Source organism: Myotis yumanensis, unplaced genomic scaffold (genome assembly GCF_028538775.1).
Source record: "Myotis yumanensis isolate MYYU_CA2020_CCGP unplaced genomic scaffold, mMyoYum1.0.hap1 SCAF_11, whole genome shotgun sequence".
In the NCBI taxonomy this organism is placed as follows: domain Eukaryota; kingdom Metazoa; phylum Chordata; class Mammalia; order Chiroptera; family Vespertilionidae; genus Myotis; species Myotis yumanensis.
Window position 1 is genome coordinate 24,027,374 of NW_027223762.1, and position 15,603 is coordinate 24,042,976.

A 15,603-nucleotide genomic window follows, 5' to 3' on the forward strand; every position below is an offset into this window, starting at 1 on the left:
TGTGATGGTTGTTATCATCTTCATTTACAACAGAGAGAATAGAAGCCAAGAGGTCCAGTTAACTTGCCCCAAGGCACACAGCTGGTGTGCGAAGGAGCCACGGTCAGACCCAGGAGTCTGCTCCAGAGCCTGAGCCCTTGACCACTGCACTATGTTGTCTCTTCATCTTACAAACGAGTGTCAGATTGACTATTAGGGAAGTTGCTGATGGTAAAGAAGCAAGAGAATTCAATAGCAAAGCTAGGTTTCTCCTAACTGACCGTTTGGGAGAAGACTGAATGTCAGTATACTAGAGGGGTTATCTACATTCACAGTAGTTGCTTTCAAAGCCGTGTTTTAATTCTCTGTGAAATAAATACTGCATCGTCACAGGCCATTAGTATTGGGGGTCAGAGACAGCTTATAATCAGATGGATCTGTGATCTGGTTTCCAAAAAGAGTGACTCTCAGAGTAAAACAGAGCGGCAGCAAACGGGTTGAAGGCATCAGGAGCAAAGACCCTGGGGCAGGAGAGAGGCTTTCTTCACCTCCTTTCTCACGGCAGCTTTCAGAGCCATAGTAGGGCCTGCCACCTGCCATGACCATGCCTTCTGGAAAGTTCTGTAGAAGGTCCAGTGATTAGCTCTTCAGGCTGCACAGGAGCTTGGCCGTGACCCTGTGTTTTGCCGTCGCTGCAGGTGGGCTCCCAGCGGTTCAGCGTCAACATGCCCCACAAGTTCAGTATCCACAACTACAAGGTCCCCACCTTCTGCGACCACTGTGGGTCCCTGCTCTGGGGCCTCTTGCGGCAGGGGCTGCAGTGTAAAGGTAAGGAGCTCCGTGCCTGCCCTCGACCCCCTGCCCTCGCGTGCCCCTGTAGTCTCCTCTTTTTAAAAATCTTTGTTTGTTCTCATAGCCTCAAAAGCCAGTTCCAGGTTTGGCGGGAGGTCTGGGCACAAGCTCTTGTCAAGCCCCGTTAACTACTGTGCCATTTTGTTAAGCAGTCGCTGTGCGGACACCACACTGGCCAAGGGAACTCCACCTCCACCCGGGACCGTGGGGAGGAAGGCGCGCCCTCACCTCTTAGGATAGTTAGCAAGCGGGGGAGACAAGATGAGCCTGTAAAAGCATAGAAGTAATTTAAGGAAAAGATACATTGGGGCAGAAGGGAACAAATATTTTTGGAGTTAGGCACTGAGATGAATGATAGATATTTTCCTGTCACAATCCGTGGTTCAGAGCCCACTCTTGGAAGGAGCCGTGCTAGAAGCTGTCACATAAGGCACTGTATTCATCCTTCATCGGCTCGAGATGGGGGTGCCGTTATCCCATGTCCCGGGGGAGGGAGCTGCGGCTCAGAGACTAAGTAACTAGTTTTTGTTACACAGCTTGTTAGCTCAAGTGGGGTTTGAGCTTTGACTCTTGAACTTTCCTCTATTTCCTGCTGACCTGCCCGTGAGTTATCTTCTGCACAGATGGGCATGCTAAGTGACACGGGTAATAGCACAGAATATGGGACCGTGAGAACTATCTGGGGGCCCAAGTAGAGTGTCCAGTTCCATAAGCTGGTCCAGTCCACTCACAGAGTTGGACAGCCATGAACTATGAGGCAGGAATATTGCATGGCTGTTATTTAAAGGCAATGTTGTACTGAATACATGATTAATAAATCCCCATTGTGGAAAAATGAGAAAAAGAGTAACGTATAAGAAGGAAAACTGAGGCCATGACCAAATTGGTCATTAAAGGGATCTCAGTGGGAAACTGTCAGGATTGGAAATGAGGCAATGTCTTCAGTGAAGAATAGAGAGGAGGCGAATAACTTAAGTGACACTGAGGAGTAATTTATTGGATGTGGTGACCCGGCCCAGCTGGGAGGACAGCGACATCATTGCTGAGATAGGGAGTACAGGAGAGGTAACAGAGCTGGAGGCCAGTATGTGGAGTTGAGCTGGGGACATGCTCCCTAGATGTGCCTGTGGGAAATTTACATGGAGCTGTCCAACTTCTAGGCATTCTCATTTAAATCCGGGGGAGAAGTTTAGACCAAGCATTTCGATATCTAAGTAGTAGTTAAAGCGATAGAGTAGATGTCATCCCCAGGAGAAGTGCCTTGAGTGTGAAGAGAGAGGCTAGCACCTTGGGGTTTGGGGGAAGAAGGATGAGCCAGAAAAAGCCACAGGTGGAAGGACCTCAGAGGTAGGAGGAAAGGTATGCAGAAATGGCCTTGTGGAAGCCAAAAGTAGAGAGTATTGAACAATTAAGAAGGAAGCAACGGGTGGTGCCAAGAGGTTATTTAAGGTAGGGAGTGCAACGTGGGGTTGGATTGAACAACGAAGAGGTCATAGTGACTTCAGCAGGGGCTGTCTCGATGGGATGGTGGAGATGGAGCCCAAATGCAGAGGCTGAATAGAGGATAGAGGGTGTAGCGTTTTCAGAACATCTTGTATAATTAGGGAAAAGACGGTGGGACAGGAGAGATTAATGAGCCAGGAGGGAGAGGGGACCATTGCTACAGCAGGGGCAGAGGAGGGGTGGAACTCCTCCCAGATGGAGGGAATGCCTCAGGGGGCAGCCTGGGTACAGATAGGCTTGCTGTGTCCGGGATAGGAGTCCAAGAGGAGTGAGGGGGCAAAATGCTCATCGATGTCCTGAATCTGTTGAGGGCATTGCGATGAGCGTTCCCTTCTTTTCTGAAGTAGATCCTTTTTGAAGTCGAGGTGAGAAGTAGGGGTGTGGAAGGCATGAGGAGGGTGGCGAAGGCTGGAGTTGGCCGTGGTGGGGACTGAGGAGGACTGGGCCCAGGACAGGAGGGATTGCTGACTGTTGCCCATTTGGTGACCTGTGTGAGATTCCCAGACATTCCTGGCTCCCTTTCTAGGATTCTAGCACCCAGCCCTGAGAGAAACAGAGCCTGCTGGCATCCTTTCTAACATTCAATGGCATTATGACAAAGGAAGAGTAAGAAGAGAATGGACAGTAATCTTGAATATTTTTAGCAGAGGAGTGCTGAATTTTTGGAGAGTTGAGTAGAGTTGCTGGGAAGCACCGAGCCTGCTTTGAATGGGACTCCGATGAGGCCATGTCTGGGTTTTAGTAAATATATTAATTATTGATCTATCTAGGGAATTCAGATGAAGATCCAATCATCTCATAAATACTGATATTTTAAGAAAGCAGCCCAGACACCCGGATGTCGTTGCTAGGCTGTGGGTCCCTGGATGACCCTATAAGAGGACATGGTCCAGAGACGGTGTATTCAGCTCTGTTGGCAGGAAATACTCTCAAGCAAAGAATGGGAGAATGAAGCTGCCTAGAGCAAGGGTACCTGTTTCCTGGAGCCCAGAGGACTGTGAGGGAGTCAGACCACAGGGAGACTAGAAGGCAAAGGCTGTTCAGAATGTAGGGCCTCCAGCAAAAGTTCACAGATCTTCCCTCTCCTATTCTTCTGTTATCCTGACTAGGCCATTTCCCCTTGCTCCTTTCCTACTCCTGTGACCCTCCCCTCCCCTCCACCCCCCTCCCTTTCCCTCCTTGCCTCTCCCCTCTCAATAGACTTTATTTTTAGACCGGTTCTAGCTTCGCAGCAGAAGGTACAGAGAATTTTCGTATACTCCCTGCCTCCACATACACTGGTCTCCCCACCATCAACATCCCCCACCAGAGTGGTACATTTATGACAATTGCTGAACCTACATTGATACATTGTGACCATCCAGTGTCCACAGTTTGCATTGGGGATCAATGGATGGACAGTCAGCTTTGGCAAATGTGTAATGATGTGTATCCACCCTTCTAGTAGCTCACACAGAGGAGTTTCACTGTCCCCACATCCCTTGTGTTTACTTCTCTCTTTTGATTCTTTTTCAACCTCAAGTCTTTCTGCCTCTGCAGACCCCTTAACTATGGAGAGGCTTATGACCAGAAGAGGCCAGCATGGGCCAGAGCAGGGGCCCCTCTTGCCTGGGTCTAAGAAAAATAAATAAAGACTTGGTGACCGCCATCATGCATGGCAGGTCTCCAGAGATTCAGCCAGCGTTTTCATCTGAGCAATGCTGGGTAGCAGGAAGCTGGCCAGTCATAGTCTCTGGAAAGCTTTGAATGGCATTTCCAGTGTGATCAGGGCTCCCTATTCCCTATCTGGTGACAACTGGAGCCCATGTGACCTGGTGGAGCTACCCCTCTACCCTCCCTTTCTTGTCTTCTGCCCAGGACTCTGCAGTCCATCACTGCCAACTTCCCTTGCACACGTAGACAATTTCCTGGTCATAATTGTTTATTCTCTATCTCCAAGAATGGCATGGCTGACTATAACCTGTTGTGAAGTCAAACCATTGCCGTGGCCCACCCTGAAGGGCCAAATCACCCCAACACAAAGACACTTCTGCGGGCACACATAGGCCTGCCCATCTCCTCAGGCGTGGCTCTGTCATTGTTCTCAGAACCTTGTCTGCTTTGGAAGAAGTCCCAGCAGGCTGACCCACCTCGTTGCAATCCTAGCTTTAATCTCAGCTATGAAAAGGGTGGAAACATGGAAACCAAAATGAATGAAGGCCAGGATGACCCTGCTGCTGCTCAAGCACCACCCAGCGCATAGTAGGAGCTCAACGAATATGTGTTGAAAAATCGGGTAGTGGTAGAATAATGATTTCCCTTTCAAAAGAGTCCCAGAAAGGCTGCTATGTTTCTTCCCAGCTCAGTCATCAGGCAAAACCAGCTGAAAATGAACGCCAAGAGGCAGCCTGGAAAGAGAAGCCTTACGGGCAGCCTAGGCCGATGAGTGGCAGCCCAGCAATAGTGATGGGGGCCGGGGGGGGGGGGGGGGTGGGGGCGGCGCATTGAGGTGGTTTGTTCAGCCCACATTACAGGTTTCTTTTGGTTCCAAGTGGCACATCCACTTTCTTCTACTGGTCTGCAGCCTCCAGCATCACCCTCCTGCCTCCAGGAGCCCCATGTGGCTGCCTGAATCATCTCAAGTTCCCCAGCCTCAGCCAGCTTTGCCCTATTGTTTCCAGACTTTTTTAAAAAGCACTTTCAAAGTCGGTCTCATGTCATCCATTTTAACTGACATGTCATTGGCATTTTTTTAACCTATTAAGACAACTACACAGCTTGCCCAGAAAATAAGTTTTTAAAAATAAAAAAAGAAGTCTTCAAAGACAATTTCTATTTTGCTGACTTGCCAACCCAGGCTAATTGTTTTGTTAGGACAGACAAGTCTAGATTTTCAACACCAGAGGGTGCCAGGGGTTAAATTATGCACACAAGCTGCCCTTAGCAATGATCTCAATGCCATCCTTTCTGTTGCCCAATAAAAAGAAAGAATGGGATTGGGGGGTTGGTGGTCAGGTGCAGGTAAAGTGGACTGAGTGTCAAGTGTAGCTGCTGCTAAGGGGAGTAGGACAGAGAAATTAGAACAGGGTGCTGTTTGTTGCCTGGGGTACATGCTGGGTCTGGATTTTCAGACATCAATTAATGGAGTCAGCACCACGGCCAGGCTGTGTGGAGCTTTCTCGTTTGCCTGTATTTTCTGAGAAAGCCCCCTCCCACCATCCCCCTCATCCCCACTCCTCTGCCTGTGCTCTGTGGGCATCTTTAGCTCCACAGCTCCATGGGACTCTTGAAGCCTGGGTTGGGGGCTGGGAGGCTGTATCTGAGCAGTCCCTCCCTCGAAGCCAGTGACCAAGCTATGCAAGGCCAGCAGGAGGTCTGGCCATCCTGCCTGATTTCATTCCAGAAAGAGATATGTGTGTGTGTGTGTGTGTGTGTGTGTGTGTGTGTGTGTGTGAGAGAGAGAGAGAGAGAGAGAGAGACTAAGTTTTAGAACAGTTTTAGGTTCACAGCAAAATTAAATGGAAGGCATAGAAACTTCCTCTTATACTCCCAGCCCCACACACATACAGCCTCCCCCACCATCAACATCACCCCACTCACCTCCAGAGTGGTACACTTGTTACAGTCGATGAACCTACACCGGCATGTCATTATCACTCCATTTACATTAGGGTTCACTGTTGGTGCTGTATATTGCATGAGTTTGGATAAATGTATAATGACGTGAACCCACCATTATAGTATCAGACAGAGAGTTTCACTGCCCTAAAATCCTCTGTGCTGCACCTGTTCATCCCTGCCTCCCCCTAACCCTTGGCAGCCACTGACCTTCTTACTGTCTCTATAGTTTTACTTTGCAGAATGTCACATCATTGGAATCATAGAATGTATAAAATATGTTGGTTTCTTTCACTTAGAAATATGCATCTAAGCTTCCTTCGTCTTTTCATGGTTTAATAGCTAATTTATTTTTAGTGCTGAATAGTATTCCTTATATGAATTTACTACAGTTTATTTATTCATTGACCTACTGAAGGACATTTAGGTTGCTTACAAGTTTTGGCAATTATAAATAAAACTGCTGTAAACATTTCAAGGTGTGCAGGTTTTTGTGTGAAAATAAGTTTTCAACTCACTTGGGTAAATAGCAGGAGTGTGATGCTGGATGGTATACTAACAGTATGTTTGGTTTTATTTTTTAATTTTTTAAAAAACATATTTTTATTGATTTCAGAGAGAAAGGGAGAGGGAGAGATACAAACATCAATGATGAGAGAGAATCATTGATCGGCTGCTTCCTGCACACCCCCTACTGCAGATCAAGCCTGCAACCTGGGCATGTGCCCTGACCAGGAATCGAACCATGGCCTCCTGGTTCATAGGTTGATGCTCCACCACTGAGCCATGCGGGCCGGGCTGAGAATATGTTTGGTTTTATATGACACTACCAAATTGTCTTCCAAAGTGCCTATACCATTCCATTCCCCGCAGCACTGAATGAGAGTTCCTATTGCTCCACATCCTCACCAGCATTTGGTGTTGTCAGTGTTTTGGATTTTGGCCATTCTAATAGTTGTGTAGTGGTACCTCATTTTAATTTGCAATTTCCTAATGACATATGAACATCTTCTCATGTGCTTTTATAGCATCTGTATATTTTATTAGATGAGGTTTCTGCTCAGGTCTTTTGCCCATTTTTTCAGTTGGCTTGTTTATTTTCTAGTTGTTGACTTTTGAAAGTTATTTGCCTGTTGTGGATAAATAGTTCTTTATGAGCATTAAGCATAATGTTAGTTTTAGGTTTTTGTAGATGTGATTTTTCAAGTTGAGAAAGTTCTCCTCTATTTCTTGGTTGCTGAGAGTTCATCATGAATGGGTGTTTGATTTTATCAAATGCTCTTTTCTGCATCTATTGATAGGATTATGTGATTTTCACCTTTTGCCTGTTAATGTGATGGGTTACATTAATTGATTTTCAAATGTTGAACTAGCCTTGCGTACCTGGGACAAATCCCATCGGATCATAATACATTGTTGGATTCAATCTGCTAAGACTTTGTTGAGGGTTTTTACCATTACATAGAGGAAAGAATCTCGGAACTTAAAGATATGTCAATAGAAACTTCCAAACAGAAAAAGACAAAAGGCTGAAAAAAGGTCCTTTGTCATTATGTAATGCTCTTTATAATCCCTAATCACTTTCCTTGTTTGGAAGCCTTCTTTGTGTGAAATTACTATAGCTGCTCCTTATTTTTTTTTTTTAAATTAGTGTTAGCATGGTATATCTTTATTTATATCTTTAGTTTTAATATGTGTGTGTATTATAATTCAAGTGCATTTCTTGTAGACAACACATAGTTGGGTCTTACTTTTTGATCCTTTCTGACAAGCTCTTTTAATTGGTATATTTGGACCAGTGAGGTTTCAAGTGATTATTGATATAGTTGAATTAAGAACTACGGTTTTGCTACTGTTTTTTATTTAATGCCCCTTTTCTTTGTCCCTGGTTTTGTCTTTCATTCTTTCTGCCTTTTGTGGTTTTAATTGAACATGTTATAAGATTCCACTTTATCAGTTATTCTTTTTAACTTATTTTAGTGGCTGCCTTAGAGTTTGCAATATGCATTTACAATCCATTCCACTTTCAAATAACACTCTATTGCTTCATGGGTAGTGCAAATAGCTTATAATAACAAAATAACCCTAATTCTTTCCTCCCACTCCATGAATTATTGCTGTCACTCACTTCACTTATACATAAGCATATATATTTATGTACATGATATCTATAAGCACTGTAATCAAATACATTGCTGCTATTATTTTTAAAACTGTTATCTATTTGATCAATTAAGAATAAGAAAAAAGTTTTTATTTTAATGTCACTTATTCCTTCTTTGATGCTCTCCCTTTCTTTATGTAGATCTGAGTGTCTGACCTACATCATTTTCCTTCTCTCTGAAGAACTTCTTTTTAACATTTCCTGCAAGGCAGGTCTATTGGCAACAAATTCCCCATAATTTTGTCTGAGAAAGTCTTTATTTCTCCTTCACCTTTGAAAGATAATTTCACAGGGCACAAAATTCTAGGTTGGTGTTTCCTCTCAATACTTTAAGTATTTCTCTTCACTCTCTTCTTGCTTGCATGTCTTCTGAGAAGCCGTGTGCACTTTTGATCTTCACTCCTCTATAGGTAAGGTGTTATTTCCTTCCGGCTTCTTTCACAATTATTTTTCTTTATCTTTGATTTTCTGCAGTTCATATATGATATACCTAGGTGTAGTTTGTTGTTGGTCTTTTACTTTTGTTTTGGTAATTTATCCTGCCTGGTATTCTCGAAGATTCCTGGATCTATGCTTTGGTGTCTGACATTAATTCAAGGACATTTCCAGTCATTTTTGCTTCAGATATTTCTTCTGTTCCTTTCCCTCTTTTCGTTCTACTATTCCCCTAACATATACGTTTTCTAGTTGTCCCACAGTTCCTAGGTATTCTGTTCCCTTTTTTTAAGTCTTTTTTTCTGTTTGGAAGTTTCTATTGACATTTCTTTAAGTTCAGAGAGTCTTTCTTCTACTAACGGCCTCTTTCATATCTGCTAGTGTTTTGGTCTCAAGCATTTCCTTTTGATTCTTTCTTAGAATTTCAATCTCTCTGCTTAACATTGCCCATCTGCTTTACATGCTGTCTACTTTATTGCTCAGAGCCCCCAGCATATTAATTGTAGTTGTTTTAAATGTCTAGTCTGATAATCCCAGCATCCCTGGTTCTGGTTTTGATGCTTGATCTGTCTCTTCCCTGTAGTACACCTTGTGATTTTTTTTTTCTTGCTACCGGACTTGATGTGCTGTAGTGATGGTGTGGTGTTGGGAAGGGAAGGCTCCGTGGTCCTGTGAGGAGATCTGTCTTTCAGTGAGCCTGTGCCTCTGGACTGTGAACTTATAAGTTCAGATTTTTCTCCCCTCGTAGGTGGGACAGGAAAGATGCTAGAGCAGGCTGGTATTGGGTATTTTTCCTCCCTCAGATCAGTTAGGATCTGATAAAACTATAATAGTTTAGGCTCTGGAGTGCCCTGGAGTATGTCCAATGGTTTCCTTTCCCTTCCTTCTGCCAGAAGCATAAGTAAATCTCTCCCCCCCCCCCCCCAATATTCACCATGGGAACCTGGTAAAACTCACAAAAGTGTGGAACCCCTATGACCAGGTCTGCCTAGAGTTTTTGACCCTCAGACTTGTCCTCTCTGAGACTCCAGCAATTTGCCAATTTCAGTTCAGATTTTCCTACCATGGCACTGGTTCCCACAGAGGTTGCTGCTGGGGGTTTCTGTTCTGATTCACCTTAGTTGCCTGCCTCTCCCATTTTGGGGCCAGCGCTTTGCCCTGTGACCTTCTTATCTAATAAATCCAAGAAGAGTTGTTGATTTTTCAGTTTGTTCAGCTTTTTACATGTTAGGACAGAGTGACTACTTCCAACTCCTTACATGCTGGACTGGAAACCAGAACAGTTTGTTTTCTCCTTTGATGTCCTATACCAAGAACTCAGTGATGTAGGTCAAGTGACATTCCGGCATGGCTTTTGTTCTGTTGAAATTGGATTTTAGGTTTGAAAGGTGCCTTGGAGGTCACTTCATTCAGTGTCCTCTTTTTAAAAAAAATATGTATGGCTTTTTTGTTTGTTTGTTTGTTTTTAGAAAGAAGAAGGGAGAGGGAGAGAGAGAAACATTAATGAGAGAGAAATAACAACATCCATTGGCTGCCTCCTGCAGATCCCCTGCTGGGAATTGAGCTGGAAACCCTGGCATATACTCTGACCCAGAATCAAACTAGTGACCTCATAGTGCATGGGTCCATGCTCAACCACTGAGCAATACCAGCCAGGCCAATATCCTCATTTTCAGGTGACATCTTTTGTTTAAAATATATTTTTATTGATTTCTGCGAGGAAGGGAGAGAGAGAGAGATTAATGATGAGAGAGAATCATTGACCAGCCTCATTCTGCACACCCCACACTGGGGCTCAAGCCCGCAACCCGGGCATGTGCCCTGATCTGGAATTGAACTGTGACCTCCTGGTTCATAGATCGATGCTCAACCAGTGAGCCACGCTGGCTGTGCTCAGATGACATTTTAATAGGCTCTCTTTGGGGCATTCCTCTCTGGGTAATATTCCCACCTTTCAACAGAGTAATAGAACAGACTGTGTACATGTGACCCCTTTGGGTTCACAATCCAAGTGAACGTTGCTTCAGATAAGCCAATTAAATTCTTCCACAGTCAGTGTTCTGTTCCCTGAAAGGAAGTGCAAATGTGACATGTATTCAATTGATAAACAGTGGTTATCTGTGTGTGATGGTTTCATGGATGATTTTAGTTACATGTGATGGGACGATGGGTGATTTTTATTTTCCTCTTTTTGTCTTTCTGCATTTCCCAAATCCTATCAATGCACACGCAGTACTTAACAATTAGAAAGAAAAAAAATTATAGTTGTAGGCCATGAACACTGTGAAGTTTCTCTTCCGTGTCTCCTTATAGTCTGCAAGATGAACGTCCACCGACGCTGCGAGACCAACGTGGCTCCGAACTGTGGAGTGGACGCCAGAGGAATCGCCAAAGTCCTGGCAGACCTTGGCGTCACCCCAGACAAAATCACCAACAGTGGCCAGAGGAGGAAAAAGGTAACAGGCCTTTCGGTGGTGTTTCTGGAGCTCTCTGTGGGCCCACATCTCTGCGCTGGCTTCCTGGCAGTGCCTTGGAGTGAGGTTACAAGATTGCTGGGTTTGAGACACTGTACTCAAAACAGCACGTGCTTGAAAGGAAAAGAAATAGAGGCTAGGCAGGTAACATTAAAGTCTCCTTCAGTTCCAGAAGCAGCGGGAGCCTCAAGTGTTACGTTTCTCAGGGGAGCCTAGAGGAGGACTTTAGAATTTCTTCTAGAACAGTGATTCTCAACCTTCTGGACCTTTAAATACAGTTCCTCATGTTGTGACCCAACCATAAAATTATTTTCCTTGCTACTTCATAACTGTAATGTTGCTACTGTTATGAATCGTAATGTAAATATCTGATATGCAGGATGGTCTTAGGTGACCCCTGTGAAAGGGTCGTTCGACCGCCAAAGGGGTCGCGACCCACAGGTTGAGAACCGCTGTTCTAGAAAAAGCAGGCCAACTGTAGACCAGGAAATAGACGCATCTGCCTCCAGAACTGGCACGAGAGCAATGTCAGTGTTTGCACTTTGCCCCTGCTATCACTGCGACGAGGATAAAGGGATGAAGAGCTGGAGCCACATTCTTTTCTAGGGAGCAAGCCAAGATCTGTGATAGCGCCGGCACTCGGCTGCCCGGGGGACATGGTTAATGCCCCATGACATGAAACATCTGGGCTTTTCTTTGCAGACCAAAGCCCTGTCTCTGTCCATGTGACATTCTGAATGTCAGTAGGAAGAGATCTGTTTGCTAAATTGTTGTTTTGGTAAGTCAGGGCCCACAGATGCAAATAGAGCTAAAGGGTACCCACGGCATTTGCTTTGAAGGCCCTTTTTATCCTTGGCTGCTAACCTGGAAAATGTAAGCGATCTTTGAAAAAGTAAGTTATGACAAAATCAGAACCAAGTTAACTGGGCAAGAAAATCCTGGTGGCGGTGGGTGGACAGTGGCCCTCATTGCCCGGCATCAGGTAGTCTCAAGCTTTCCCTAGAAAAGCACGTCTAGCTCTGGGTGCCTCTACCATCCTGACCCCTAAGTGTTTCTTCTAAATTTTGCCGTAAAACACCTTCTGAAGGGCTCTGTGTTTCCCTTCTCATTTTAGAAGCTGCCCATGCCTTTTCCCTGGTGCCTCTCAGAAGAGCCTTCTCCCTTGAATGGGAAGGTGTGGATTGTTTTCATCTTCTTAAGCTGCTGCTTCTCTACCTTCCCAATCAAGAAAGCTGTTTCTGCAAGAGTTGCAGACATGAAGTCTATTTTAATGGTTGACTGTGAGATTCTGGGCTTCTGGTGGCTCTTCTCAGCTCCGTATACCCCATTGGTTGAAACAGGACTTAAGTTATTGACCTAAGGCATTGACATTGCAAGCAGAATGTCAGCACCCAGGAGTGCTAGGGCCCTGCTGAAGAGGCAGGAGGTACAAACACCTTGTGATTACAAGGCTGGACACACACACACACACATTGATGAGCTCTAGAGAGAGCCATTTTCAGGAGACGGGGTTTTTGTTTTTCCTTGCTAGAAGTAAATTGAGACAATATTGATTGTCATGAAGCATTTAAAAGAAAACTCAGTACCTGCCCTCTTCCCCATACTTATGTGGGCATCGTCTGTCTATCTTGGATTTGGGGAACCCAGTGGCAAGAAGCCAACATGGAGAAATTCAGAAAGAAGTGGAGTAGAAGATAAAGGGAGTGCAGTCCTGGTATTTTTATTGCTGCAATGCCCTGATGCAAAAGCTAGAAATAAGCTAAGTGAACTAAGTATAAGCTCAGGTTTGTATAAGAGGATGGGAGACAAGTGCCCTTGGTCAAAAACTATAAGGGCTTCTTTGCAGGAGAGTCGGGCTCGCTGGATTTTTTGTTTCCTTCATGTTGTCCCTTGCAAATAGTCAGTCCATCATCCAGAAAGAACGTGTACACACAGCTGGTAGACCAAGAAGAAAAGGGAACAGAAATGCCTGTGGTCTCTTAGTCCAAACCTCAGACTTTAATGGGAACTTAAATGGATATGCCAACATTTGTGTAAAAACGAGAGTTCACTGGGAGTGTTCTTTTAAACTTTGCTAAGAAATATCAGTACATCTGAAAGTGTTTACTGAGCATCTATTAGTATATGTATCATTTTGTATGAGTCACCAGGACCTGATACCAATACCATCCTGCAAAAAACCCATAGTCTACCTGAGCAGAGAGCCCCACATAATATACACATACAGAGAGTATTAACTAGAGCTGAACAAGACAATGAGTAAATGCCAAACTGGTGGTAAGACCATGTCACGTTGCTTTGGATAAGGTAACTTGCATCACTTGAACAGGCGAGGGAGATTTTATGAAAGGGGGTATGCTTGAGTTTTGCTTAAAAAGGTCAGTTGTATTTGGGCAGAATAATAATTGAACAAACTGAAGTCTCTTGTTTTCTTCCCTTTAACTGGCAAAGAAAACCTTGAGACTATGCTTTCAGACGATCAATTCAGCAGTGTTACTGAACCAGGAACCCCTTTGGTGCTGGGTAGGGGATCTTGAAGCTTTTGGCCTCAGGGAAACTCGCCACCCTAGCTTCTGACGCCTCTTTCCCCTCTTCCTCTCCCCCCTCTCTAGCTCCTTGCTGGTGCCGAGTCCCCGCAGCCCGCTTCTGGAGGCTCACCCTCTGAGGAAGACCGGTCCAAGTCAGCACCCACCTCCCCTTGTGACCAGGGTGAGACCCTCGGATTTGCTTCTTTACCTCTGAGCTTCGTCATCAGAAGTTCAGAGGAGCTGAGGCTTCCCTACCCAAGAATGGCCCTGCGTTCCCCAAAATAGCCAGTGACCCTGTTGACTCATTAGCGGTTCCTTCACTCTACAAGGCTGTCTTGAGGGCAAGGCACTAAATGCCTTTCTACCTTAAATCCCTTCCAGGCCTGAGTAAGAGAGGAGGAGCACTCGATGCTGTGGTTCTTTCTTTTCCCTGGTTCCGAGTGCAGGAGAGGGAGGGCGTTCAGCCCCCTCTCTTACCACTGGGCCCCAGTGTCTGCCTCCAGGCCTGTCAGCATCACTCAGTTTGACTTAGTTCCTTCTGACTCTAACCATCACACCGGAAACCTGAGATCAGGGCAGGAGTCGGGATAGGTGGGGAAGATGTCTCCTATCCTGGCCAGGGTGGGTGGGTGGGTGGGTGGAGATAGGACAAAGCTGGGGAAGAGACTGCAAGAAGTGGGCAGGAAGCCAGCTCTGGGCCTCACTCCTCTCTCAAGCTCAGCTCAGGCTATCTCCTTCCTCCCCATAGGGATGAGTGTAAAGTAATCAGAGGTTTCTTGTTTTGTTTTTTAATTTTTAATGTATTTTTATTGATTTCAGAGAGGAAGGGAGAGGGAGAGAGAGAGAGAAACATCAGTGATGAGAGAGAATCATTGATCAACTGCCTCCTGCACTCCCCAATTGGGGATCAAGCTGGCAGCCCAGGCATGTGCCCTTGACCAAGAATCGAACTGTGACCTCCTGGTTCATAGGTTGATGCTCAACCACTGAGCCACGCTGGCCAGGCAGAGGTTTCTGATTCTGCTGGCGGAATGGTGAGGCTGAGAAGGGACTTAGACACTTCAGACTTCCCCTCTGGTGACCAGAACCAGACGTCACTAGGGAGGGAAATACGCATCTGTAGAGCAGGACTAATTGTATTGCGTTAGAGCACCTGGGTATCTTGAAGCCCCTTTTGTGGTCATTATCCAAATTCTATATTCACACCAACTCTATGCTGGTGCTCCTTTACTGTCCCCATGTTACATGGTGGGAAGTGGAAGGTCAGAGACTTGCAAAGATTTGTCCAAAGGTTAGTGGATCCACGCCAGTGGTAAAGGGCAAGACCATGCCCCTCCTGGCTTAGGGACCCCACTCTCTGAGTCTGTGCCATCAAACCCGCCTCCCAGGTCATCTTACCCTGCAGATGTGACCCAGCTCTTCATACCCAGGAGTAAATAAAACAGCTGCGGGGCAGTGTGCCAGTCCTGAGGCCACAAAATAATTGGTCTCAGTCTCTCTTTGTGCTGCTCTGCTTAACTTGTCCATCAGTCCAAAAGAGGCTGAACCCATTTGTAAGGCATCTGATGATGCTCGGTGAGCTCCAGACGAGCAGGTATTATCCTGGACCAGCGTGGGTGTTTTCCTGTTTCCCTTTGAGAACTTCAAGGAGATGGGGTCCTATGGTAAAGAGACCCTAAGTAAGAGGGAGGTGACCCATTTTCTATGTGGTTTCTGCCCAGTGTGCTACCCAGCCTTGGCAGGGCGCAGTACCTCCCAGGGCCTCTCTCTGTCCCCAGTTAATGCAGGTACCAGTATTACCCAGCAGTGACATGTGCACAGATGAATGTGAAAACCCTCTTAGCAAGACCTGGCATTGCCCTAACCGGTTTGGCTCAGTGGATAGAGCGTCGGCCTGCGGGCTCAAGGGTCCCAGGTTCGATTCCCGTCAAGGGCATGTACCAGTAGGAGGTGTGCAGGAGGCAGCTGATCCATGTTTCTCTCTCATCGATGTTTCTAACTCTCTATCCCTCTCTCTTCCTCTCTGTAAAAAATCAATAAAATATATTAAAAAAAAAAAAAAAAAAAAAAA

At 45.5% G+C, this 15,603-nt stretch overlaps 1 protein-coding gene across 3 annotated transcripts in view; it reads left to right on the plus strand.

Moving 5' to 3' along the window:
* Positions 1-15,603, plus strand: part of PRKCE (protein kinase C epsilon) — a 443,541-nt gene that overhangs the window by 293,047 nt on the left and 134,891 nt on the right. For 2 of the 3 annotated variants that reach the window (XM_070429139.1, XM_070429137.1), the window contains 4 exons: positions 678-807; positions 10,844-10,986; positions 12,119-12,178; positions 13,617-13,713. In XM_070429139.1, the coding sequence (XP_070285240.1) occupies positions 678-807; positions 10,844-10,986; positions 12,119-12,178; positions 13,617-13,713 (430 nt within the window). The remainder of the gene's footprint in view (positions 1-677; positions 808-10,843; positions 10,987-12,118; positions 12,179-13,616; positions 13,714-15,603) is intronic. The other variant, XM_070429138.1, reaches the window with a different exon arrangement.